This window comes from Macaca fascicularis, chromosome 2 (assembly GCF_037993035.2).
Source record: "Macaca fascicularis isolate 582-1 chromosome 2, T2T-MFA8v1.1".
Lineage (NCBI taxonomy): Eukaryota > Metazoa > Chordata > Mammalia > Primates > Cercopithecidae > Macaca > Macaca fascicularis.
The window spans coordinates 31,165,879-31,193,773 of record NC_088376.1 but is presented as its reverse complement, the minus strand read 5'-3'; the positions used below and the strand labels follow the sequence as shown (position 1 = coordinate 31,193,773).

Genomic DNA, 27,895 nt, shown 5'->3' with positions numbered 1-27,895 from the left:
GTTTTTATTTTTAGATCCCACAAATAAGAGAGAACATGAAAAGTCTGTCTTTCTGTGCCTAGCTTATTTAATATAATGACCTCCACTTCTATCTATGTTGTTGCAAATGACAGGATCTCATTCTTTTTATGGTTGAATAGTGCTCCACTCTTTTTTTTTGAGATGGAGTCTTGCTCTGTCGCCCAGGCTGGAGTGCAGTGGCGTGATCTTGGCTCACTGCAAGCTCCACCTCCTGGATTCACGCCATTCTGCCTCAGCCTCCTGAGTAGCTGGGACTACAGGTGCTCACCACCATGCCTGGCTAATTTTTTGTATTTTTGGTAGAGACGGGGTTTCACCATGTTAGCCAGGATGGTCTTCATCTTCTGACCTCGTGATCCACCCGCCTCAGCCTCCCAAAGTGCTGGGATTACAGGCGTGAGCCACCGCGCCCGGCCTAGTGCTCCATTCTTTTTATGTACCACATTTTCTTTATCCATTCATCTGTTGATGGACACTTAGGTTGCTTCAAAATCTTAGCTATTGTGAACAGTGCTAAAAAAACATAGGAGTGCTGGTATCTCTTCAATATACTGATTTCCTTTGCTTTTGGGTATATACCCAGGAATGGAATTACAGGATCATATTTTTAGTTAGCTCCATTTTTAGTTTTTGAGAAACTTCCAAACTGTTCTCCATAGTAATTGTACCAATTTATGTTCCCACCAACAATGAACAAAGGTTCTCTTTTCTTTATTTTATTTTTTTAGAGATAGGGTCTTGCTCTCTCACCTAGACTGCAGTGCAGTGGCATGAGCATCCACCACCTCCCGGCACAAGTGATCCTCCCAGCTCAGCTTCCTGAGTAGATGGGACTACAGACACGTGCCACCATGCCCAACTAATTTTTAATTTTTTTTAAAAATAGAGACTGGGTCTCACTATGTTGTCTAGGCTGATCTTGAACTCCTGAGCTTAAGCAATCCTCCCTCCTTGGCCTCCCAAAGCACTAGGATTATAGGCATGGCCACGCTGGTCAGGGTTCCCTTTTTGGAGATGTCATCTTGATATGTTGCACAGGCTGGAGGGCAGTGGTTATTCACAGGCCAGATCACCAGCACACTGTACCCTCAAACTCCTGGCCTCAAGTGACCCTCCCACATCAGCACTCCCAGTAGCTGAGACTACAGGCTCGTGCCTCCAACATTGGACTCCAGAATCTTCATTTTTAACAAGATCTTCAGGTGAAGTGTATCCTTTCCTCCTATAGAGGACTCTGCTACCCACAATAAAAAGCAGTATTTAAAATTCTTAAAATAATCATGACATAGTGTAGTTGACAGAGAGAAAGCTGTCTGGTGATCACATTTTCTTTCTCACTTTTTCAAATGTCATTTGTTAATTGCCTTATTGAACATTTCCAAAGATATTCGTTGAAAGTTGTTTTTATAAACATCAGAAAATTAAGTTTATGAAGTTCTTACGGAGGCAAATAAACTGATGTTCAAAACTGGCCTCCTTTTTCAGCTAATTCATGCATAAATATTATGACAAGTACAACATCAGTTACGATGGGTGCAATAAAATAACGTAAGATTTGAAATCCTACTACTGATTCAAGTGTGGCCTCAGTAGACTAATTAGTGAAAGAGAAGCCAAGGACTGGATTCAGGTCTGGACTCTCATTGCCAGCTAGCTGGCTGTGTCACTGACCCTTCCTGGGTCTTGGCTTCCTCATCTGCGAATAAAGAACACCTAGGTTGATTTCTAGGGCTTTTACATCTTTAATATTCTAAGATCCTAAGAGTTACAGTACTCTCAACAGAAGCACAGGAAATCAAATTTTCCTTAATTAATTGCATTTAACCATCTCATTATCTGTATGACTCATCAATGAAAGGGCAAGCTGCTGGAAACTAAGGTGTCCAAATACCAAACAGATGAATGGAAACACCTCCATTGGGAGCAGGAGGGTTAGGGCAGTAGAGCCCAGAAGGATGAGCAGCTCATAGATTCCCTGCAAACAGCTGGCAGCTCAGCCCAGCTGCTCACAGATCAGACTAGCGTAGGCTGCTCACCCACGTGCAATTATGTGTGAAGTATGGCATATCTAAAAATGGCCTAAGCTCAGCCACAGAGATTAATACTGTCAATGGCTTTCAACTCACTGTCAGGGTGACAAGAAGGGGAGTAACCATAGCAACAGAAAAATCAACATGTAAAAAACCTCTTCTAAAGCCGACAGGAAAAGTTTACGTTTAATAAAACATATTTTCAATTCCCGTCTCTAAACCTTTGAATTCAAATAATTCCATCACTTGGAGGTAATAAAATTAGAATTTTGGTAGTTTTGGCAACACAAATGGCCTTCTAGTTTTGGGTTCCAAAACTGTGAGGAAATACTGTTAACCTGTCAATTTTATTATCTCTATAATTAAAGGGCCATTTGAACAAATGTCATTAAATAATTTTTAACTGAAAAGATTTTCTCTATATTTGTTCTGCTATCAGTTATAAAAACAGCCTTGAAGAGTACTTGACATTTTAAGAGACTTATTGCATATGTGACAAAAACATAGGGTGACACAGTTCAGAGCAAAGATACAGAAGCAACCTAAGTGTCCAGCAATGGACGGATGACTGGATAAAGAAAATGTGCTACATATGTAAGATGGAGTACTATTCAGCCATAAAAAAGAATAAAATCATGTCTTCTGCAGCAACACGGATGGAACTGGAGGCCATTATGCTAAGTGAAACCACTCAGAAATAGACAAATTCTGCATGGTTTCACTTATAAGTGGGAGCTAAATAATGTGTATATATGGACATAGAGTGTGGAATAATAGACACTGGAAATTCGGAAAGGTGGGAGGGTGGTGAGGGATGAGAAATCACTTAATGGGTACAATGTACACTATTTGGGTAACGGTCCCACTAAAATCCCAGACTTCACCACTGTGCAATATATCCATGTATCAAAACCACATTTGTACCCCTTACATTTATACCAAAAAAAAAAAAAAGAAAAGAAAATATAAGGTGTTATGGAGTTCTCTTGATATGAATGGAACTTTGTGAAAATAATTAACATTAGGAAAGGATCCGGAGAAGTAACTTCTACTGTAAGTTTCTGAGACAGCTCTCACAGCCACCTCGGTAGCCTGTACCCCAGTGCATAATGGAGGCTCAGCAGCCCTTATGTCAGTAAGTGCCCCAGAGGCATCATTAAGTTCTGACATAGCTATTCTTGCTCAAGGAGCTCATGCACCTCATCTTAGAACTAGCACATTTCACGTTCCAGCATCATTTTGCATCATTTGATAGAGGAATATTCAGTTGGGTATTGGGAAACATGGTACTAGTCCAGCTCTTCAGCTAACCAGTTGTAGGCCTTGGACAAGTTATTATTCAGCTCTATGGCCATGGGCTGAAAGAGTCTCTCAGATTCTTCCCTGAGAAGAGACAGTTAAAGAGTTAAAGGGAAAGAGGAGACGACTTGTGTTTAATACCCACTTTGGGCCATTCCCAATACTAGGGTTTAAAAATATTTTTTGGCAAGGAACTGGCAAGATAGATGGAAATGTCAAGTACATGTGTTGACATATGAGGACACATTCATAAGCAGGCTGAGCTAAGGGATAGGGCCTGGGTTCAACCCTAGATCTGTTTGATGCCACATGAGGTTGTCTGTTTCTCAGATATCACTTCACCACCTTTACAACTGGCTCTGCCTGCTGTGTATACAGGTTGACCCCTGAGTGCTAGTTACATGCACTGAAGCCATCCACAGATTTTCAGGGCATGTCTTCTATTTTCTAAGCATAGAAGATTAGGTCCCTTGGAAAGTCCCTCTATAATCTTCCTCTTACCTAGGCAACCACTGTAACAGTATTTTCATACCAAATGTATACCATTTTGCCATCTGTGTTTATCACCTAATAATCTATCACTAACATCTACTTATGTTAATAAATAATTTAATCTTTATAAAGATTGAATTATATTATATTTATTATATTCAATTCCTTACTAATGAATATTTTAGTCCTTCTAATTTTGTTCTCTAATAATCAGAAAGAGAAATACATCTATGGAAAAAATAAGGGTATTAAAATAATTTTTAAGAAGCCACAATATGTTAAAGAACAAATCAAGAGCATCAAGTCAACTTAATCTTCATGTTTTCCTTAAATCTTTGCTTAGAATCAAAGTTGCCTACAATCTAGGAGCATCTTTTAATTAACCATTGTTATATTATACATTTGAACTGAAATGCATCTGTGGGCCTTGGGGCCAGGAATTCTTGGTAGCATCCCTGAATCCCACTTTAAAAATGAGGTCATGCTATTTATATGAGGGAAAAAAAATAAACAGTTATGTGAACGAGTTCTGGCTGAAAGTGAAACATACACACAAAAACAAATCTAGTTTTGTGGTTAGTTGAAAATTCACAGCTGGTATAGGCTTTTCTTTCCATTTTAATTAAAGTGTTTCCCCCTCCCATGCAATGAGAAAATGCTCTTTTAGTGCTGATTGAAAGACCAAAGTCAGAGCAAAAGCTGTTTGAAAATTCCGAGGCTTAAGTTAAGCTGCTTTAAAAGCTGCTATGTGTACCAAACAACTTCGAAATTTCCTAACAGGATCTTGTAGAGTTCCAGTAAATCTTTCTCCCCATCACTTCTTTGCTCTCTTACTTTGGTGAAAACTAAAGTCAAGTAACGCAAAGGTCATCCAAGTAGACAGAAAAGCAAAAACTATATATTCACGTTAAAATTAAAATTATATGTAAATAAGTAACCATAATTAGTCATATACAACTATATAAACTATCTGTTTATTAGTTCTTTCTGATGTATTTTATAGTGCAATGATATTAGATAAGATTCATGTAAAATTAGGTCTGTAACTTATTACCCCCATTTTCCTAAGAGAAAGATAATGAGTTTTTTTTTTAATTACTATTTTTTTCTTTTCTCTTTCCTCCCTTTGCTTTGTTCCCCATTTCCTACTTAGCTCTTTAAACGCAACTTTTACTTGCCCTTTACCAGACACTCTCTACAGGGCAAGCTTACCTAACTATGTGCTTGCTTAGAAGCTCCTGGACTGGAAATCTCTCCCACCCAGAGATTTCTTTGAGACAACAGTCAATTTACAACCTCAAGTACGCCCGAGATGAAACTCCCCCACAACTGGAGAGTATCTCAGATAACAGTCACTTTACAACCTAACTCTGCTTATGCTGGCACCAGCTTAACCACCTGGAAGATAAGGCACTGAAGCCACTGACATAGACCTTTACCTGCTCACTCCTTCCCTCATTTGCTGTTCATGCCAAGTCCCCCTTTAAAAGCCTCTGTTTTCTGTCCCCAAAGTGAGGTGGTACCTTTAAGCGAAGGGGTCTGTACTTCTTCCCCTAAGCTAAGCTATAGAATAAAAAGTCTCATTATACCAGAACTCACTCTTGTTATCTGGACTCTGCAAGTGGTAAGTGACTGAACTGGTGACTTTGATATAGGTCTATATGAATTTTTAAAAATGATGGTCAAGCAGCTTTATTTATTAATAAATAAACAGAGTGGATCAAATGTGACAGGGGTAATGTTTCTTGCTGTGATGACAGATACCACCCTATCAATCATCTACCGGGGTTTCTCCTGCTGTTTTTCCCTCTTGAGCCCTTTCCCTGCAGGAGTGGTTGAGATGCTAGGAACACGGCTGAGGGTAGAACAGGACACAGCCAGCTGCTAATAAGACACTGTCAGGCAGCCAGCCACTTAGATCAGCATCTCTCCAAATCTTTTAAGAGAACATTTATTATTTTATTGAGGCCAGTATGGTTTAGGCTATACCCAAATGACAGCCATTGTTACTTGTAATGGCTTAGAGCTTGTTGGGGGGTTTGAAGGCAGAGAGTTTACCTCCAACGAAGGCCCCAGAGGCTTTGGTGGATTCTCTTTGGTTTCTCCTCACAGGTGGGATGCATCCTGATTTCTTACAATACCTGGTATTGCCATTTCTTGACACTACAGAGCAGCACATTGGCCATTTCCATGAGTACATGTCTTAGTTTCCTAATTTATTCATAAATTACCAATCTTACTGGACAGTGAAGAAACAAATGCTGCCCATAAATGGTCTAAAAAAATAGTAAAATGGTGCATGACAGAAGCTTTTGTAAGCAGCATGGAGTTACTGAAGTGATTCATACGTGAGTCAGCATAAGGTATCTCTAATACGAGATACAGAACCTTTACAAATGCAGAGCAGTGCCTGAAGACTTTCCAGTGGGACATGCAGGACCCACATGCAAAATGAACTTCAAACTGGGACATTTCTTAGAATATAAGCACAGTCAGAAGTAAGAAAAGGTCATGCATTTCAGGCAGGTGGTTAAAAAACACATTTTTATAAAACAAAGAATTGTCAAAATAATAATCACATTAGTGATTACTGACACGTTGGCACAGCAGTATAGCTGATTATTTGATCTTGAAAACTCAATATTTCATTTTGGTTTGAGGTAAACAGACATTTACAAAGGGCACAGGAGTTGAGATTTGTAGTCAGATTGCTTTTAAAGAATTTTTTAATTTTATTATTTTTGTTTAGACAAAGAGTCTCACTCTGTCACCCAGGCTGGAGTATAGAGGCCCAATCACAACTTGCTGTAACCTCAAACCCCTGGGTTTAAGCAAAGTCTTCCCATCTCAGCCTCTCGAGTAGCTGGAACTATAGGCACATGCCACCGTGCCCAGCTAATTTAAAAAAAAAAAAATTTTTTTTGTTTTGTTTTTGTTTTGGTAGAGACACGGTCTCACTATGTTGCTCAGGCTGGTCTCAAATTCCTGGTCTCAAATCTTCCCACCTTGGCTTTCCACAGTGCTGGGATTATAGCTGTGAGCCACTGCATCCAGCTTGCTTGATTTTGAATTTCCACTCAATTTACTAATGATATAATCTTCGGGCATTTTCTTAATCCCTCTATGCCTTGGTTTCCTCATCTATATAATGTAGAGAGTAATTGTACTTCTATTATATGGCTGTTGTAAGGATTAAATAAGGTAATTCATGTAAACAGCTTAGCACAGGGCCTAGAACAAAGTAATGCTAGTGGCTATTATTGTAATGACTCTTATCATTCCCAGGGCCAAAGTAATTCACTTACCAAGATGAGTGTCCATCACCTTTGCACAGTATTTGCACATGGCATCCAGGTCATTCAACTGTCCTTGAAGGAAGGAAATTTGGGCTTCTAATTCTTCTTCCTAAAGTAAAGGGATAAACATATGGAAATTTTTTAGAGATTGTCCAATAAAATCCCCATAGTTTTCTAAATGATCTAGACTAGTTTAAAGCAGCATGATACCTTTTTAAACCTAGACAAATCAAAACAGCAAATAAAAACAAAATCACAACTGCCACCGCCAACAAAATAAAAAAAGGGTAAAATGGAAAATTTTAAAGGTCTGGACTTTTCCTAATTGAATTCGAGCTTTAGGCCATGTGTAAAGTTATAGTTAGATTGCATATACAATCTTGCATTGCATAGATTTGCATATACAACCTTGTATTTAAAAAGCACACAATATATCTTCAATAAGCATTGGGCAACACAAATTAAGAGGGCAATTTGGATTTCAGTGAACTATACTTCCTAAGCAGTTGGTACAAAAACATTGCATCTTTTTCACACATTTGCAAAACCAAAGTTTTTATAAGACAAATCTGTAAGCCTGGAACCTGGACTCTGTAAAAAAAAAAAAAAAAAAAAAGAAAAAAAAAAAAGAAAGAAAAAGACATATCTCATCATTTTCTAGACAATGATAATCTGATAATTTCTTAACATGTGAGATTTCCTAAAGCGCTTGGAAAAGTTTTGCCTCAGCAGCCCATAAATTGTTGCTCCTCTCTCTTGATATGACACTAGCATATTTCATTTATTTGTTTGTTTCTAGGAAAAAGTACTCTAGGTTGAATAATTATCTAAGTTAAATTACCTAAAAACAATGTAACTGTAACAAAAGGCTGAAGTCTTTTTTTTTTTTGTTAAGGAAAAGATAATATAAGCAAAAAGTTTCCCAAGGAAATTTGGAAGGTTATGGGAGTTTTTTTTTTAAGAGAAAAAGAATAATCCTCATCATTTAGGATACTCTAAACAAAGCTAGCTGGAATACAAAGAAAGGATATTGCCAGAGCTGGAGTAGGCTACAAAATTGATTTTCCAGTCTTAGATCTACTTGTCCTTTTGCATAAGAATCCTCTGTATCATTAAAAAAGAAGGAAAGAAAAACCTACTAAGGTATCCTTTCTCTTTGAGAAAGAGTATAATTTGACTTGTACATGGAAATTAATAGTTGAAAAGGTTACTTGTAGATATATCCCATTTTAACAATAGGCACATGTAGCACTGCAAATTATTGTTTTTAACTGCTGTCTCAAGAGCTAGCTCTTAGGAATAGGCATTGAAACACTTGACACAGAAAACAGACGTAGTGCTGTGCGCGGTGGCTCATGCTTGTAATCCCAGCACTTTGAGAGGCAGAGGCAGGCAGATCACTTGAGGTCAGGAGTTCGAGACCAGCCTTGTCAACATGGTGAAACCCTGTCTCTACTAAAAATACAACAAATTAGCTGGGAGTGTTGGTGAGCACCTGTAATCCTAGCTACTCAGGAGGCTGAGCAGGAGAATCGATTGAACCCGGGAGATGGAGGTTGACGTGAGCTGAGATCATGCCACTGCACTCCAGCCTGGGTGACAGAGCAAAACTCTACCTCAAAAAAAAAAAAAAAGAAAAAAGAAAGAAAGAAAATAGACATAGTAGTAGCAGCACTAACCATGTTCTTTATATATCCTACAAGTGTAGTAGCCTCTCCTCCAATACTCAAATAACAACAAATACTTCCAGAAGAAGCTTAGCCAAAGGATAATTAGAAGTAATTTTGGAGAGGTGGGGTTATCTTCCTAACTCTGCAGCTGAGCATTAAGGTAGAAAAGGATGGGGTGTTTCAGGGCTTTTCTCTACTTCTTTTTCTCATTTGTTTCTGCACAGCCTTGAATTTCCCTGGTTGTCACAGGAAACTAGGAATTAGAGAAAGAAGGCTACATCTGCTGTTTAATAATGGTTGTGCTTAGTCTCCAAAGATGGCCACCATCAATTTCTTCCCTCCCTGACTATGCATGTTGCTTTATTCATTACAAGGTCGTATGTATTCCCCCTGTCCTTGAATCTGGACTGGTCTATGACCTGCATTGATCCAGAGCATGTAGCCTAAGTCAAACTGCTAATTTTGAGCTAGTTTAAGGGGCCTGCCAGCTTCTGCTTTCATTAGAAGCTAGCTACCATGCTGTAAAGAAGTTCAGGCTACAATACTGAAAGAAAGGAGAGAACATACAGAGAAAAAGAGGGCACATGAGAAGCACAGAAGTTCTAGACATGTGAATAAAGTTTTTCTGGACTTTTCAGCCTGAGCCAGCTGAAGCCGGCCTAGTAAGTGACCCAGTCAAGACCCTTCCTGGAACAGAAGAAGAGCCTGAGCCCTGCTCAAATTCCTGATCCACAGACCTATGATGGGGGTACTAGATTTTGGAGTAGGTTTGTTATGCAGCAATAGACAACAGAAATAGAGGCAGAATGAAAACAACATTAACTTAGCATATGGCATGAGGAAACGTAAGTTCTATTCCTGGTCCTGCCATTAATAAGTCACGGGACCTTAAGTAATTCTCTGTCCACTCTGGACCTAAATTCACTACTCTCAGGTGAATGCAAAAGTTAGAGGCTTTGCTTCCAAGGAACTTACAAACTAGTAAATGGAATAAGAAAGTTATATGGTCCCGGTCTACTCTACTGAACCATTAACCTTTTTAGTTTGCGGCAGACACAAACCCCAATTAGCTGAGTCTAGAACTGTACCGAGGCCAGAGTTTGATAGTCTTTTAAAAAGAGAGGGCCAATCTGTGGCCTGTGTTTCGCCTTACAAGTGGCTACCAATTGGGGTGCTGATAGCCCGGAGTGGACCAAGGGCACAAGGAATGCAGTGCTTCTTGGTTTAAAAACTTCTCCTCTGTTTATTCCATGCATTAGTTTAATTTGGATTAGCCACCACTTCTTTTAAAACATGAAAGCCGTTGGGAGCTTTGATACTCAGCAGTCATTCCTGCCTGAATGGATTTATTTTCTTTTGCAAAGGAAATCAAACTGGGAAGGAAGAACTTAGAAGACACGCTTTAGAGGACGTAGGCACAGTCTGTTGGCAGTGAGGTGTTGAACAGCTGGTGGAAAGTATGAGCTTAAAGAGGGCCTCTTTCTCAAAACATTTTATTCCTCTAGCAGGAACATTACTGTAATAAAGACTGTGATGAGACTGGGGCCCTCTAACCTGTATAGTTAATGGGGAAGTCCTAAGAGTGTAGCAGTCCAGGGCACTTGCTGGGCAAATATGCAGGGATATAAAAACACAAATTTCCAAGTCTGCAATTTTTGCTTAGGGCTCTGGTGGCAGCCACTGAAGTGCATCTTGAATACTTAAACCCCAAGTAGATCTTGATACAAACAGAATCTGTTTGTCTCAATATAAACACATGGAAAAAGGCAACTTTGAATCAGTTAAACCTTCTTTTTCAAAGGGATGGTTATATAAAAGCCGAATATGTGAGATAAAAGAGGACTACTCTGGTTGAAGCAGGTTGAGGTACCAAGAACCTCATCCATAGTCTGAAATCTAATGTATTATCCTCTAGAGTTTGCTTAATCTTAAAACATTTCTAAACCCTTCAACTATCACTCAGACTTTATAAATAGAAATGGAATCACTTGGAGGCAAAAGGGTGGCTTGTCATTTATTCTTCACTATATTATATAATTACAGATAAAAGAAAGAGCCAAGAATCAAGCTTCTAAAACTGTGGGAACTGACTTTACATTTTTATCTTTTCTCATCCTCCACACTCCTCCCAACTAACAATGCTTTAGACATTGACAGCTTTAGTTATGTGTTTTCATTAAATTGGTCCTCTGTAATAAAAATGCTTGGCTAATTGCCTTGAGGTTTTATGAAACCAACCAGTTACCAGTTAGTGTAATTATGTGTAAATAAGACACTGAAGATAAATGTTTATTATATTTACTTTTATGTGTATGTCCTGCCTTCCATTATAGGAGGGCGTAGGGTGGGGAACAAAGTAATGCTGAAATAGACACACCTGGGTTCACATCCTATTTTTCTCAGTTATTAGCTGTATAATCTTGGACAAGTTCCTTAATTTCTTGGTCTACTCAACCCAACCTGGAAGGATTGGGGGAGAACAAATGGGAACATATGGAGAACACAGCATCTGGCACAGAGCAGACACTCGATAAAGGTAATTATTCTTTCTTTAGAATTTTTTTTTTTATAATCAAGTTCAGACAGTGAAATGGATTTAAATACAAAGTTTTATGATTCACTGTTGGAAAACAGGCTTTAAAACGTTTACATAGCTTAGCCCAGAAAGATTAGCTTAAGAGCCCATCACCGTCTTAAGCTCTGGATAGCAAATTAATGTGCAAGGCAAGAAACTGATAGAGGAGGATAAAGTTAGGCCACGTGTAGACTACAGCGTGCAACATCACCAATCGTAATTGGTGCCCTATAGCAAAGGACCAGAAGATGAGGGCCAATCTATCAGAAGAGAAAAATAACTAGCATCAAATCCCTTTACATTGATTGTAATATAGCAGACACTGAGCTTTGCTGTATTAAAATGTTTACTCTTCACACAAACTTCTGAGGTATATTCTCTCATTATCTCCTACATAAAATATGGTCTACTCCTCTGTAAGCCACATTCTCTGGAAGTGTATGCTAAGGTTTAGATAGCTCTTTGAGAACCCAAGTCACTTGGCCTGCTACTCTCATTTCTTCCCTGTGTACACATTCCTTCCTATGCTCCATTACTATGGTCCTTCCCATGAACGATCCCATATTTCAGTTTCCTCTACCTGAGATTCACCAGTTGTAATGCTGAGTCCTAATGCCAAATTGCTTATTAAATTGTTTTCCTTCAAAAACATACAGATATGACTGGCTGTGTTGTTTTGTTGTTTGTTGAATGATTTTCTTTTTGACTAAATAATCTGAAGAAATCGTTTTTTGAATTTGCTTTTTAATAAGTGGTGTTTCTACTATCATTCTGCCCCAAATAGTTGATGCATCATTATACTTCTATTTAAATGTTATGTATCTCAGTTGTTTAAATTTAATATATCAATTTTATTAAATAGTTCAATGTGTTCCTGCTACTTCTTTGTTAAAAAGAGGACAAACTTTCATAGTTTATTATTTATTCACATATCAATTTATTCAAAAATGATGTTCATTTGCATCGTGTTAGGCCTTGTGAGAAACACAATAATGACTAAAACATGGCCTCTGATTTCTAAAAATTTAGAGGATGGTCAAACCTGCACAGAAAGCCAAGAGAGGTATAAGATAAGTTCTGTAAAAGAGACATGAGAGAGGACTTCTCACAGTTCTGGAAAGGGAAGATGATTTCAATTTGTGTATATGGAAAGGAAAGGAGGTTTTCTAGTATTTTTGAGGGGTCCTGAAGAAGGAGAGTCTTGTCTTAGACAAAATAATAAGGAAATATGTTTTAGGAGGCAGGAAAGTATGGCACCCGGGCAAAGAGGCAGTCACTGAGCTGAGCCAGAACATGGGCATAGTATGACCTGAGGTTCAGCAGAAAGGCTTCCCTTCCTTTTCTGTTCATCCCTGTTGCATTTTCACTTCATATAATTATGTTTTCAGGGTTGGGGTTTGACATGCAGACTGCTGTGGCCACTGCCCCCAACACACACCATGCTGACAGATGATTATTCAGGCTCCAGTGGTGTTTTTGTCCATGGACTAATTCAAACTCCAGGGGAATAGTGAGGCAGGAATGGCACTGAGGTGGAGTTCTGCTTAGCTTCTAAGTGGGTGTCCTCAGAACACAAGAGAAGCAGACAAGGGAACCAACACTAGCTGTAGGCAGCAGGAACAGGCTAAATATAGCAACCAGAAGACAGGAAAGACGCCCAGTCTTTCTCGAGCAGATGGGTGAACAAGAAGTGGGAAGTAAAGGAAACGGAAAGTCTCAAGGAGAAAAAGTGGAAAGGCCACGGATGTTCGGAGGAAGCTGTGGTGTACACAAGGGCAAAACACATACACGGTGTGAATGAAATCCAAGTCAGAAGCATATGGTATCAGCAGAGGAAGATACCACCAGAAAAAAATGGAAGAAGAGCACAAAGAAGACTTTTTAAGAGTATTAAAATAAGTGGCATGAGGTGTGAAGCTGTACAGCCATACTGGTGAACAAGTTGGAATATAAATCACAAGCCTTAAAATCAGTATATACTAGGCTTGACACTTACCTTCTCTGTGATTCTGACCAGATAGCAAAGTTCTTTGAGCCTCAGTTTCCTGTTTACAAAATGGTGATAATGATAGCTTCTACCTCATGTGCTTGTTGGAGGACTGAATTTAAATTACACGAGGTTTTCCAGATTAAATACTTTGCACAGTGGTACATGGTAAACACTCAATAAATGTGAATTTTATTGTCTCTAAATTTTAATATAGTTCTAGAAAGTTATTTCAAAGGATTATGAATGCATGCAGAAATAACTCCCAGGGTATTCATCACACATTCAATGGCAACAGGCACACATATGGGCATAGGCACCTCACAGAAATCCTAAATGTCTAATGATGGGTGATTTGGGTAACTTGTGGAACATTTATAAACAGTATGCTATGCAAACCTTATTTGTTATTTATTTTTTGAGACAGAGTCTCGCTCCGTCGCCCAGGCTGCAGTGCAGTGGTGTAATCTTGGCTCACTGTAACCTCCGCCTCCCGGGTTCAAGTGATTCTCCTGCCTCAGCCTCCCAAGTAGCTGGGATTATACTCATCTACTACCACACCCGGCTAATTTTTTAAAAAAACATATTTTTAGTAGAGTCGGGGTTTCACTATGTTGGTCAGAGTTGTCACGAACTCCTGACCTCAAGTGATCTGCCTGCTTCAGCCTCTCAAAATGCTGAGATTATAGGCATGAGCCATCATGTCCAACTTATACAACCTTTAAAAATGTTTTTATAGTAGAACATTTAAGAATAACATATCATATACTAATTGGGAAAACAGGTTACAAAGTACTAGGTAAAGAATGAATTCTGATTTCAAAAAATATATATACATGCATAGAAAAAAAAGAAAAAGGATAGTTCCCAAATAGTTTATGTTGGTTTTCTTCAAATGGTGGAATTATGGGTGATTTTTTCCCTCCTTTTTGCTAATTTTCTGCGGATTTTCTGCAATGAAATTGGATCATATTTTTGTAATAAGAAAATCAAATAATGCAAATAACAGAGAAGAAAAAAGTGAAAGGTGATTGCCAAGGAAAAAAAAAGATGTAACTGATTCCAAATCAAACTCCAAATAATATTCTATACGCTAAACAAATCTGTACTCTAAACAACACTAAACAGAGAAACTTCTATGAAATCACTTGTAAAAAAGAACGTAAGTAGCATATTTTGTCCCATGTGCAAACCCGGAGTAGTACAGCACTCTTATGGTAAAGGGCTTCCTTCTATATGATTAAAGTGAGAACGTCAGTGGATGCTGCTCTTTATGGGTTGCCTAGAAATAATGTGATTCTTAAAGATATTTTAAAAATAAAGATGCTTACAAAATCCCCAGTAAATAAGAGTTCCCATTTTTGGACAGGATGTAAACAAAAGTTAAATGGAAATGGAAATGGCCTTTAGAAATTCTGAACTGAAATTCAAAGCTCAAGATGTCAAATTTATGCTATCCAATTATATCATTTCAGAACTGGAAATGTCTTTAGAGATCATTTATTTCAACCCCTTCTTGTTTACAAATAAAGCAACTTTTACATGGCTAGGTAGCTGGGCAGTAGCAGAAATCCCACTAGTAGGCGTCCTTGTTTTTCAGCCATGAAGCACTGCAGTGTCCCACCGCTGACATCCTCACTACCAGGGGACACTGGATTTGTCCCAAGAGGATGGGTTTTCATAACAATCACTGAGCCCTTTTCCTTCTACCCCACATCCTCCTGTACTAGCAATGCTCCTTCCTGACTATGGAAGGCTACAGCAAAGCCACTAAAACCTGAACTCCACAGGACTTTGTATCACTTTTTACTCCTTTAGTTTCCCCCTGAAACTTGGATAAAACCCCTACATTAAAAGATACTCCTTATAATTTATAAAGTTAAAAATTGCATGTGATAAAATTGGTGTGGCCAGGTGAGCCATGAGTCAGGCTTTGTCCAGCCCAGCTCCTCTCTGATTGTGCTGCTTCAGCTGGCTCTAACAGATAGTGATCATTCAAACCCCTTCTCCGCAGCAGCCCAACAAGGGCTGCAGGGCAAGACTACAAGGTCAAGTATAGGGAGAAACCTTTATTTTTTCCTGTAAAAATTTTCTCTACCAAATTGCTACTTGACTTATAGCATATCCCTAGAATTGACAAATTACGTATCAACTCCACATTCTCTTCATTGGTTTACATGCGAAGAGTTCCAAATCTCTTTTTGAAGTCAGGTGTTGGCAGGTTAAAATAATTAATTCAGATCACATGCTTACCGTGGGTGCGACATATGGGGTATGGATTACAAATATTTTAAAAATAGTACATGTGAGGTTCACAAAATTAAGGGAAAGAAATTTCCCGTTATATTCAGCTGTTGCTTATAAGTTTTATTGAGGGAGTAAAAAAGATCTTAATTTCTTACCCCTTTTTATTCTTCGGGTCTACCTGATAAGGCAGAAATTCTTCATTGCCCAGTTATGACTAATAACTTTTTTTTGTAGAAAGTGCTAACCCCTGACTCTATTTCCCTCAGTTTTCTTATTTGTAAAATGGGAAGCAATTCTAGCAGTGACCTTATAGCATTGCTTGAGGATTAAAGTAGCTAATACATGTAAAATGCTTAGAACAGAGGACACACTTATAGAAGGTGTTCTATAACTATTAGCACTTAGCCACCGTTTACAAGGAGAACACGCTCACACTAGGATATATTTGAAGTTTGCTTTATATGTAGAAAATCTCATTCCTTATTTGGTATTCAATTAATGTTATTAATATCAATTTTTTTCAATCTTTAATATGAACAAAAATCAGCTGGAGATCTTGTTAAAATGCAGAGTCTGATTTAGAAGGTCTGTGTTAGGGCTTAAGATTCTGCATTTCTAACAGTCTCCCAGGGGATGGGATGCAGCCGGTCTACGGACCACAATTTGGATGGCAAGGATTTAAATAACTCATTTCATGTGCTCCTTCTATTAATATTTACTTCTGAATACATCTTCCCATCATTCTAGGAAGGCTGTGAAGTACTTTACTATCTATCTGATCTAAGGCAGTTTTAACAGATGGCTGCATGGTTAGATGCATACTTGGTGACAGTCCAAAAGACCTCTTCTCAACATGGAGTAGGATGCAGCAGAGAGAGAAGCCGGGTGATAAGCTTCCAGGAGAGCTTTCCAACCTCCCTGAGTTAGTTTTGTACTGAGTAGCTCTATTATTCTATTTAGAGCTAATTCTTAGACCATCAGATATCAGTTTATTCTACTGTAAACACAAACATTTATAAAATTTCTCGTTAAAAAACACAAGTGAAATATGAATTAATTTTGTTGGATTATGCATGCTCTCTTCTGTAACTTTCGATAAACATAGGCTGTGTATTAAGTATCAGAGAATAAAAGATGCTTTTCAAACATAAAATGCAATGAAAAGGAAATGGCAAAAATACTTCCATAATTCATGGTATTTAAATTCATCCCTGATTTTCTGAAGATATCTTTCTGAAGATATGATTTCTGAAAAAATCACAAGTAATATTTACTAAGAACTTTTAGCTTTTAGAAACATGCTCTTGCACCTACTGCCATTTTAACATTGTGAGCTATTTTAATCTAATTCTGCTTTCCTAGAAGTTGCCTACAAAAAATAATAAACAGAAAAGACAAGAATGGTGCCAGAAAACAGGATCATGTGCTACAAATTCTAAAGTAAAGTAAATAAGCTTACAATCTGGAAATTGAAATACAACCTTTAATTAGGAACAACTTCACATAGGTGTAACCAGAGGAAGAATAAAACCTCACTTGCAGAGTTACAAACCTCATTATTTGCAAAAGTCCTATAACTGCAATTTAAAATAATTATATGCATATGGTATGTCTTCTTAGCCCTGTAAAAATTCAAAAGGTATAAAAGGTGTCTGCTAGAAGTGCTTATGTAAGGGAGTCTAATTAAATGGCATTTGTGGAGAAATGCTCCCATCTTTTGGGCTTTTGCGCTGTCATTTCTGTGTTGTGTTTTTATAATCAGGCAACCTGACCCATCATTTGGAAACCCATGTAGTTCTCTCCTCCACCAGGACAATAAGCACAGATGTTACTCTACTTAACAAGGGTTTTCCCCCTCACCACTTACATGTGATCAGACCAACTGATGAAACCAGCCAGCCAGCACCAGGGCCTCCAGCTGAGTTTCTTACAGTAATGCTGGCTGGGCAAAACCATCTGCGTGCTCTCCCTTGCTGTTCCTGGCACCAAGGTAGGCATCTGCACAATGGCTGACCCAGATAGAAGGGCCTGAGCCAAGACTGTTTTTCTTATGACAAAGCTAATTGATCGGTGTGAGGATGAAATGCACACACTTGTACAACTTATTCTCTGGGCTAACTGACCTCTACAATGTCCCAATAGAGACAGACAAAAAACCGTACCCTGCAGCAAATCCAAGCTGAGGATCAAGCACAGTTTAAGAATGACTTTAATAACAATTGGTAAAAGCAAGTAAGTGTTGGAACAGCCTTGTATTTCTTTCTTTCTTTTTAAACACAAACACTACCACTTCTGAGACTTCTGGAAAGACAAAAAGGTGAAAAGGAAATAATTCTCTAAATTACCTGGTTTATTCATATGCCTATCATACTTTTGTTAGTTCATCCCTTCAGTTATACCCTATCTGTCATTAAATACCAACAATTCCTATTAGCTTTTTAAATAACTGGTTGGTAAATGCTGCTGAGAAATGAAGCAACTTTTCAGGCTCTAGAGGACGCCAGAGCAAAGCCTAAGACATCTCAATACTTGCACAACACACAAAACCCTCAACAGCATTCATTTATTCCTAAACGTTTACTGAGTGCCAGACACAATATCTGGCACAGAGGATACAGTGACAAGTGCCTGCAAGAGCCTTATAAGTAAACACAAGTAGTTCTCTGACATTCAAAGCAGGGGAAGCATTTGCAGATTACGCAGGACACCCTCCATCTCAAGATGCTGCTGCTTTAGGTTTGGGGAGGGGTTCTGAAATCTGCAGCTTAACTAGGGCCCCAGCTACTTATTGCAAGTGCTGAAAGTTCCTAGCAGAGAAGGCTCCATGGCACATAAGGTACTTGGGCTGAGACTGGAAGGGACTCTATCAGTTTTGTGGCTACATGAATCACTCTGGCCAGAAGAGACAGTGAAGGGAAACAACACAGAAGTATGAGGAAGCATGCTTGGTTTGAGGGAAATGAAATAGCTGTGCATTCCTGAGGGGCTGGGGAGGAGTAAGAGGGAGGACTGATGATGAGGCTGAACAGGGTGAGACTGTAAAAGGCCCTACAGGGCATACCTCAAAATTGAGGGATTTATCCTAGGGAGAAGGGGCCTCTGCAGAATTCTGATAAGGAGTCAGACCGTATTGAGTCAGATATACATGATGCACACATTGGTGTTGTGAAATACTTTGGGTATATGTTGACCATTAATAAAATGGAATAACTCTAAAATTTCTAGTTAACATGGAACTGTTACTTGAGTACAAAGAAATTATGTAGAGTATAACCTTTCTATATTCTCATTCCTCCAACTCACCAAATCCAGAAGCTGCATGTCATGAACTGTGTAGAGTCAGTTCTGTTATAATGCTTGTTCTGAAAATGTGAACTAGTTTCAGTGAGATCAGTGTATTAAGGAACTGAGCATAACCCGAAGTTCACATTTGCTTACACACAATATCATCCTCAAGCAATAATGGGTGAATGCAGAACACTCCACACAGATGAACACAGCTGCACGTAGGAATGCAGGAATACGCACAATGCCTGCACGCACACAACACAGATATCTGCCAGTTACCTCAATGCCATATGTGTTATGAGCTACTTCCATAACCAAATCCATCAGATTCCAGATAACTCTCCTCCACCACTTCACAGTGACTCACAAGCTACAACCCTTCCAATGTCCACTTCCCCATCTGAGCTTCAGGTATTTTTCAAGGCAAAGTATCATATTTATTGCACTATTTATTTCTTAATCACTTAAAATGTGTAAAACCACTCTACCACTTTTATTAGGTTCCTACTTTGTTTCATGTGTCACTGGTGACCTTTTTTTTCAGTATTGTACCCCAACCCAATTTTCCCCACAAGCCCTGTGGTTTTTATCTTATGTTTATTACCATTTTAGAGACAAAGTCTCGCTTTGTTACCCAGGCTGGAGTACAGTGGTGTGATCATAGCTCACCGCAGCCCTGAACTCCTAGGTTTAAGCGATCTTTTCACCTCAGCCTCCCAAGTAGCTAGAATTACAGGTGTGTAGCACCATGCCCAGTGGTTTTTTCTTTTTCTTTTTTGGTAGAAATGGGGTCTTGCTATGTTGCCCCAGCTGAACTCCTGGCCTCAAGCAATCCTCCCACCTCAGCCTCTCAAAGCACTGGGATTACAGGCATGAGTCACTGTGCCTAGACTCCCTGTGGTTTTTACTACATGACTTTGCATAGCATAGTGATTTTGGGGAACATTTAAGTCACCTTAGAACTGACAATTCTGCTGGGTGGGGTATAGTGGCTCATGACTGTAATCCCAGCATTTTGGGTGGTTGAGGCAGGCAGCTCAGGAGTTCAAGACCAGCCTGGACAACCTGGTGAAACCCTATCTCTACAAAAAATACAAAAATTAGCTGGGCATGGTGGCTCGTGCCTGTAGTCCCAGTTACTTGGGAGGCAGAAGGGGTTGGATTACTCGAGCCCAGGAGATGGAGGTTGCAGTGAGCCGAGATTGTGCCACTGCACTCCAGCCTGGGTGACAGCATGAGACCCTGTCTCAAGAAAAAAAGAACAGTTCTGAAGATGACTGTTCAATGAGGATGAATACATTCATGACAATCAAATTTATGTTTTTTTTCCAAAAAGGTAATTGCAGAAAAGTTTTAGTGTAGACATCATGGTATCACTCAGTGTTTATGAAACAGAAGTATTACCTGTACTATGGGTTCTCTATAGGGGCTAGGGCTGGTGTTCCCTGTGTCTCCTTCCCAAGAGGGCCCTGCAGCCATGAGCCCCCTCCAACCCAATCTACAGTTGTGGGCAGTGGCTGGGCCTGATGGATTTAAGGGTAATCTAGGAATTTTGGCAAGTAAGACATAAAGGGAAGTCTTGGTGAGAAGCTGTTGAAAATATCTTTAAGATAGGGTTGCCATATTTAAAAATAAAAACATAGAACATAGGGTTAAATTTGAATTTCATATAAACATCAAATAAAGTTTTTAGTATAAATATGTCCCAAGTAATATTTGAGATACTTATACTAAAAAAGTTACTCATTATTTATCTGAAATTCAAACGTAACTGGGCATTTTGTTTTATCTGGCAAACCTACCTTTAAAAAATGCCCTAGGAAGACATGGTCATTCTCCTCTCGATGCTGGTGAATGGATATGGTGTCTAGAACTATTACAGCTGTCTTGCTTTCAACCTTGGGAACAGTTTGTTCTGGGAAGGGCAGGTCAGGGCAGAGAGATGGCAAGAAACTGCATCCTTGAAGACACAGATGAGCTTCTAAATTAGTGGTTCTAAACCTTGACTACATATTTGAATAATCCAGGAAGTTTTTAACAATTACTAATGCCCACGCTCCGCTGGAAAGATTCTCAGTTCTCCTGTGACCAGTATTGATTAAAACACTCTCCCAGGTGATTCTAACGTATGCTCGGGAATGGGAAGTCCTTTGAACTTGAGCTAAATAACTTTCCTTGTTAGTGGAATCAGTGTGAGTCGCATTTTCTGCTACATGTAGCTGAAAGCATCCTAAATAAAGACGGTCTCTGGAGTGAAACGCAAGGTCCAGCATTTAAACGTTTTATAATTAGTCCACCTTGGAAATTTAAATCACAATTTCTGGCAAAAGAATTAGGACTGCTCATTTATTTGGGAAAAAGCTCATGTCTCAGTCCAACTTTCAAACCTAAATCTGAAATCAAGGATGTCAAAAAAACTCTGGTCATAACAGAGGGCTGAAGATGTATGACTGATTATAGACATTAAGAAAACAATCAATACCTCATTTATCCTGGGCAATAAACAGATATTCATGTTTTCATCACCGTCCAGCTAAAATGATATTAGTTTGACTTGTCTAGAGCCAAATTTAAGATTTCCATAAATGTTAACATCATCAAATATTGGTATCATGCTGATTTCATTCTTGTTTTCAGAAGCATTATTCCTGATATTTTATGGAATATTTTCACATCATGATACATGAATAACATGTATCATGTACAAATGTAGAGTGTACAAATATGCTTCAAACCCAAATGGTTGCTTAGAATCCAGACAGAGAACATCCCAAAGTTAAGCAATTTGGCAGCACTTCTCACTGTTTTCAGTTGATTGGGACATTGCATTGAGGCCTCCTTCAATTTTTGGACCATGTGGTAGTATATATGTGTACTTTGGGCAGATTAATGTTATAATTTGCAAATTATTTACTTGTTAGTGGGATCCTTGAGATATCTGAAGGGACCTAAGGAAGGACTCAGGTAAATGTTGCAAACTGCCCCACCTTTGGGATAGCCTCCAGGAATAAAAAGTTGATGATGATCAAGAGGCCAGAGTGATTACCTGGAGGTAATCCTTGATGTTGATCTGAAAGGCCCTTTTTGCTGCACGGACAAGGTATGGTTGAATTTGGTTTATTTAATGAGATCAGGCCATCTTTCAGAGTTCATCACAGAGGCAAAAATAAGAAAGATATCAAACGTTAAAGCAGAACGATAAGAACATTAAAGGTGAAAAAAGTAGAGAAATGTGACCGTGAAAGCCAGAAATCTGAGTCTAGTCTTGGATCTATGAATAAACGATGAGCTAGGGAGGGGAAAGGAGGGACTTTCCCTTTTCACAATTTTTTTCAAGTAGAAATAATTTTCTTATTATTTTCTCTCTTTTCAAACATAGCCTATAACTTTTTAGGATTTAACATAAAGCCAGTTTGTTCTTGGCTTATTACAACACCATATTTTGCTGTTAAAGTTCCTGTCTACTGACCAAAGTAACTTTGGAAAGCAACATGTTGAATGGACATGATAAGGCCATAGACAGAACTGTACATGAGCACTGTACTATAGTTCAGGGGTCCTCAAACCCCAGGCTGCAGACCAGTAGCTGTTCGTGGCCTGTTAGGAACCAGGTTGCACAGTAGGAGGTGAGCAGCAGGCAAGCAAGCATTACCACCTGAGCTCTGCCTCCTGTCAGATAAGCAGCAGCATTAGATTCTCATAGGAGGGGAACCGCATTATGAACTGCACATGCGAGGGATTCAGGTTGCGTGCTCCTTATGAGAATCTAACGTCTGATGACCTGAGGTGGAACAGGGAACATGTTTGATCCTGAAACCATGCCCCTGCAACTGCATCTGTGGAAAAACTGTCTTCCATGAAACAGTACCTGGTGACAAAAAGGTTGGGGACTGCTGCTATAGTTGGTAACAATTCTAAGGGAAATTGTCATCTTAAATAAAAAGGAAGTTTGGAAATTTGATTATATTACCTTCTGGTGACCCACACATTCAATGCTTTTTAAATCCTTTGGCTACACTGTAACGTCATGGCTGAATAGGGTTTTAGTTTTTTCAGATGTTTTAAAAAATTTCTCCTGAGCAACTGTATTTAACGAGCAAACATTCCATACCAAGGTCGATCTTATTCAAGCCAAGTCCAATAGTTTAGTCAAATACAACTTATAACAAAGTGAATCTGATAAAGTTGTAAGGATAAACATGCATATTAAGAGGATTAATAATTAGGCATAAATGGGCAACTCTGTGTAAATGACTTGGTGTGCTTGGTATTATCCTTATGGCCAAATGAATTATTTGGTTTTTTCTCTTCTTATTAGTTCTTCATGTTACTGCTAACATGTCTTCCTGGGAAAATCCAAGTTTTTTTAATCATCACTGCCACAAATTAGAAAGGTCCTGATTTTTTCCAATAGTTGCAGTTCCCTCTTCATTAACTTAGGGCCTTCAATAACTTAAAGCATGCCTTTAATTTAATTTACTCCCCAACTTCACCCTCTTTCAGTGAAGAATTTGGAGAGTGAAAAAAAAAAATTGCCTCATTCTCCAGGCAAATATGAACCCCAGACCAGGGTGTGCTGCTTAGTGAACAGAGCATGAGCTTGGTTTTTAGCCCCTGGGTTGTCTCTTATTCCCATGCTTCAGGCATGAGATTCCTGGTGCTTACTGCCAGCAATGCTTCCAGGTGTATTAATTTCTGACATATGGACAACTTGGGGCAGAAAGTTGGGAGGGTAAATAGCAGAGATCAGGAAAAGAGAGGAAGCTTGGGTAAAGGTGCCTGATATGGTTTGGATTTTCAAATCTCATTTGGATTTTCATCCCTGCCCAAATCTCATCTTGAATTGTAATCCCTAGTGTCTAGCAGAGGAAGGATGGGAGGTGATTGGATCATCTGGATCACGGGGGTGGATTTCCCCCTGGCAGTTATTGTGATAATGAGTTCTCATGAAATTTGGTTTTTAAAAGTGTGTAGCACCTTCCCCTCACTCTCACTTCCTCCTTCTCTGGCTGTGTAAGATGTGAATCCTTCCTCTTCACCTTCTGCCATGATTGTAAGTTTCCTGAGGCTTCCCCAGGCAAGCTTCCTGTACAGCATCTGGAACTTTGAGCCAATTAAATCTTTTCTTTATACATTACCCAGTCTCAGGTAGTTATTTATAGTAATATGAGAATGGACTAATACAGAAAATTTGTACTAGAAGTGTGGCAGCATTGCTACAAAGACACCAGAAAATGTAGAAGTGACTCTGGAACTGGGTAACAGGCAGAGGTTGGAACAGTTTGGACAGCTTAGAAGAAGACAGGCAGATGAAGGAAAGTTTGGAACTTCCTGGAAACTTGTTAAACTTTTGTGACCAAAATGCTGACAGTGATATGGGCAATGAAGTCCAGGCTGAGATAATCTCAGATAAAGATGAGAAACTTACTGGGAATTAGAGTAAAGGTTACTTTTGTTATGCATTAGTAAAGAGACTGGTGGCATTGTGCCCCTGCTCTAGGGATCTGTGGAACTCTAAACTTGAGAGTGACAATTTAGGGTATCTGGTGGAAAAAATTTGTAAGAAGCAAAGTGTTCAAATGCAGCCTGGCTGCTTCTAACAGCATATGGTCATATGCATGAGCAAAGAGATGATCTGAAACTGGAACTTATGTAACAGGGAAGCAGAGCATAAAAGTTTGGAAATTTTGCAGCCTGGCCCTGTGGTAGAAAAGAAAAATCCATGTTTCTGGGAAGAATTTAAGCTGGCTGCAGAAATTTGCATAAGTAAAGAGGAGCGAATGTTAATAGCCGAGACAATGTGAAAAATGCCTCAAAGGCATCTCAGAGACCTTTGTGGCAGCCCCTTCCATCACAGGCCTAGAGGCCTAAGAGGGAAGAATGGTTTTGTGGGCTGGACCCAGGGCCCTGCTACCCTGCACAAACTTGGGACACTGCTCCTTGTATCCCAGTTGCTCCCATTCCAGCCATGGCTAAAAGGGCCTAAGATATCTTAGGCCATTGCTCCAGAGAGTGCAAGCCACAAACCTTGGTGGCTTCCATGTGGTGTTAAGCCTGTGGGTGTTGAGAGGATAAGAGTTGAGGTTTGGGAACCTCCACCTAGATTTCAGAGGATGTATGGAAATGGCTGGATGGTGGAAGTCTGCTGTAGGGCTGACTCCTCACGGAGAACCTCTACTAGGACAGTGCAGAGGGGAAATGTGGGATTGGAGCCTCCACACAGAGTCTCTGCTGGGGCACTGCCTAGTGGTGTTGTGACAAGAGGGACACTGTCCTCCAGACCCCAGAATGGTAGATCTATTGACAGCTTGCACTGTGTGCCTGGAAATGCCACAATCACTAAATGCCAGCTTGTGAAAGCAGCTGAGGGGGCTGTACCCTGCAGAGCCCCAGGGAGGGAGATCCCTAAGGCCTTGGGAGCCCACCCCTTACATGAGTGTTTTCTGGATGTGAGACATGAAGTCAAAGGAGATTATTTTGGAGCTTTAAGATTTAATGACTGCCCTGCTGGGTTTCAGACTTACATGGGGCCTACAGCCCCTTTGTTTTCGCTGATTTCTCCCTTTCGGAATGGGCATATTTACTCAGTGCTTGTACTCCATTGTATCTTGAAAGTAACTAGTTTTTGATTTTACAGGCCCATAGGTGGAAGGGACTTGCCTTGTTTCAGATGAGACTCTAGACTGTGGACTTTTGAGTTAATGATGAAATGAGTTAAGACTTAGGACTGTTGAGAAGGGAGGATTATATCTTGCAATATGAGAAGGACATGAGATTTGGGAGGAGCCAGGTACAGGATAATATGGTTTGGATTTGTGTCTCCACCCAAATCTCATCTTGAATTGTAATCCTCTGAGTTGGAGGAGGGCCTGGTGGGAGGTGACTGGATCGTGGGGTGGATTTCCCCCTTGCTGTTCTCATTATAGTGAGTTCTCACAAGATTTGGTTGTTTAAAAGTATGTACCACCTCCCCCTTCATTCTCTCTTCTTCCTTCTCCAGCTTCTTCTTTGCCTTCCGCCATGATTGTAAATTTCCTGAGGCCGCTGCAGCCATGCTTCCTGTACAGCCTGAAGAACTGTGAGTCAATTAAGCCTCTTTTCTTTATAAATTACCCAGTTTCAGGTAGTTCCTGATAGCAATATGAGAATGGACTATTACAGTGCCCAAGCCTTCAACTGACCCTCTGAGCATAGAAGCTCTAGCTATGAGGAACAACCAAAAGGGGATTCCTTAGTCCTAAGTTTTCAGGGGCAAAGTGAAGGCCACCTGCCTGATACAGATTCCCCCTTTATCAACAGGCCTAGAATTTCTATGACAGAAGTAAAGCAATTCTTTCTGCAATGAAAGCCCAGTGGATTAAAAATATAACTTCCTGAAAAAGTTTACATACGTGTTCAAAGGATAAATGATGAGATGCCTGGGACAAGAGGTTTAAAAGCAGGAAGACACTGTGTAGGAGAAGGTGGTGGTGCCACTGAGGGGGAAAGAAGAGGACAACCGTGCAGACTCTGCAATCTGGCCTCTGGCCTTGGCTGACCTCCAATTGCCCAGATAAGTCAAAGCCCTCATTTCCTTCCCTGTCATGCACATCTGCACTTTAGGGTAGGAATAACTGTCCCCAAGGCAATGTGGCACTGAAAGAATATACAAATGTCAAGTTTCAAGAAAGGTCACTAGAAAGAAGCAAATGCTATCAATGACACATTTAATTTAGCATGATTCAAACCCACAAAATATTCTGGCCTGGGATTGTAAATATTTCTAATTGCTTCACTTGAGCTTTCCCCAAACCACTGTCTATGCCTCCCGGCCGTATTCACAGCATGGGTACAATCTGGCACCTTTGCATTTTACACAGAGGATGGAGATAAAGATAAGTGATGGAGGAAGAAGACCCAGCACGAGGTGAATGAGCGTTTCACTCAACCCAAAGGGCACTGTTTCGCAAATGACGTTGCAGCACTCCATTTCCTGTGATTCTGCGGTTTCTCAGATTTTTTAAAATTTAAAATAAATGTATTGCACCATAAGGATTTTAAAAAGTTGGTTCTAAAACCTGTTTACAAAAGCTAAATTAAAATGTCATGCTAAAACTGTTGAAAATGGAGGGCTTTTTATGATGCTCCCTTTGATGTTCACATTTCTTTGCAATGGAGTTACATGATTTGGGTGATGCAAAAAGATGGAGAAAGAAGGAAAGAATTCTCTCATAAAGATATACAGTCTACCCTTCCTGACCTTGAGTACATTTACGGGCAGACAGATTGTAAACAAGGTTTATAAAACATTGAATGACTAAATGTATGTTTCAAATATCCAGGTTAATTTGGCCTTAGATTAAAATTACTAACATGAGACTTAAACTGCTGATGTTTAAATTCATTTTATATCTATTCATTTCAATAAACTATATTAAATGGGAATGTATTTTAAATGGGACAGTATTTTAATCCAGTTATCATTAACACTACTGATTAAACAAGAAGAGATTACATATGTGTACTTTTGACTTGAAAATCCTATAATTAGATGAACTCTAGATTCCAGTTTTCAATTCCATCCCTAACCTCATAAAGAAATCTACTGAAGTCAGTGCTTTCCACATAACATGTTTTCCTAGGAAGTATACGTCACTGACTGAGAAGAAAATCAGGTAACTAGGAAAATTCTAGTCTTCTGGGAAGGCTGCTCTGCTCAGTTTCTCCCTTCCAACCACCAATTTAACTCTAGTTGCCTGAAAAATCTACCAGCAAAATATGACTGATGACAGCAGAACTGCCTCTTTTCAAATGCAAATCCTTCAGGAAAGGATTAAATAAACCATTTTGGCAATTAATACTTCAAGGGTAATTTACCTATCAAATGGCTGGCTGCCTCATCACATCCCCCCACCTGCTGGTCCTCTGTCATGAGCCTCTCTTAACCCTTCTCCTTACCAGAGATTGGTTAAGAAGTGGGCATGGAATTTAATTCTGGTCAGTGATATGGG

General features: G+C 39.4%; 1 protein-coding gene across 2 annotated transcripts in view; it reads right to left on the bottom strand.

The window, feature by feature from the left end:
- TBC1D5 (TBC1 domain family member 5) overlaps positions 1-27,895 on the bottom strand; it is a 564,828-nt gene that overhangs the window by 20,805 nt on the left and 516,128 nt on the right. For both annotated transcript variants that reach the window (XM_074030923.1, XM_074030922.1), the window contains one exon: positions 7,148-7,247. In XM_074030923.1, the coding sequence (XP_073887024.1) occupies positions 7,148-7,247 (100 nt within the window). The remainder of the gene's footprint in view (positions 1-7,147; positions 7,248-27,895) is intronic.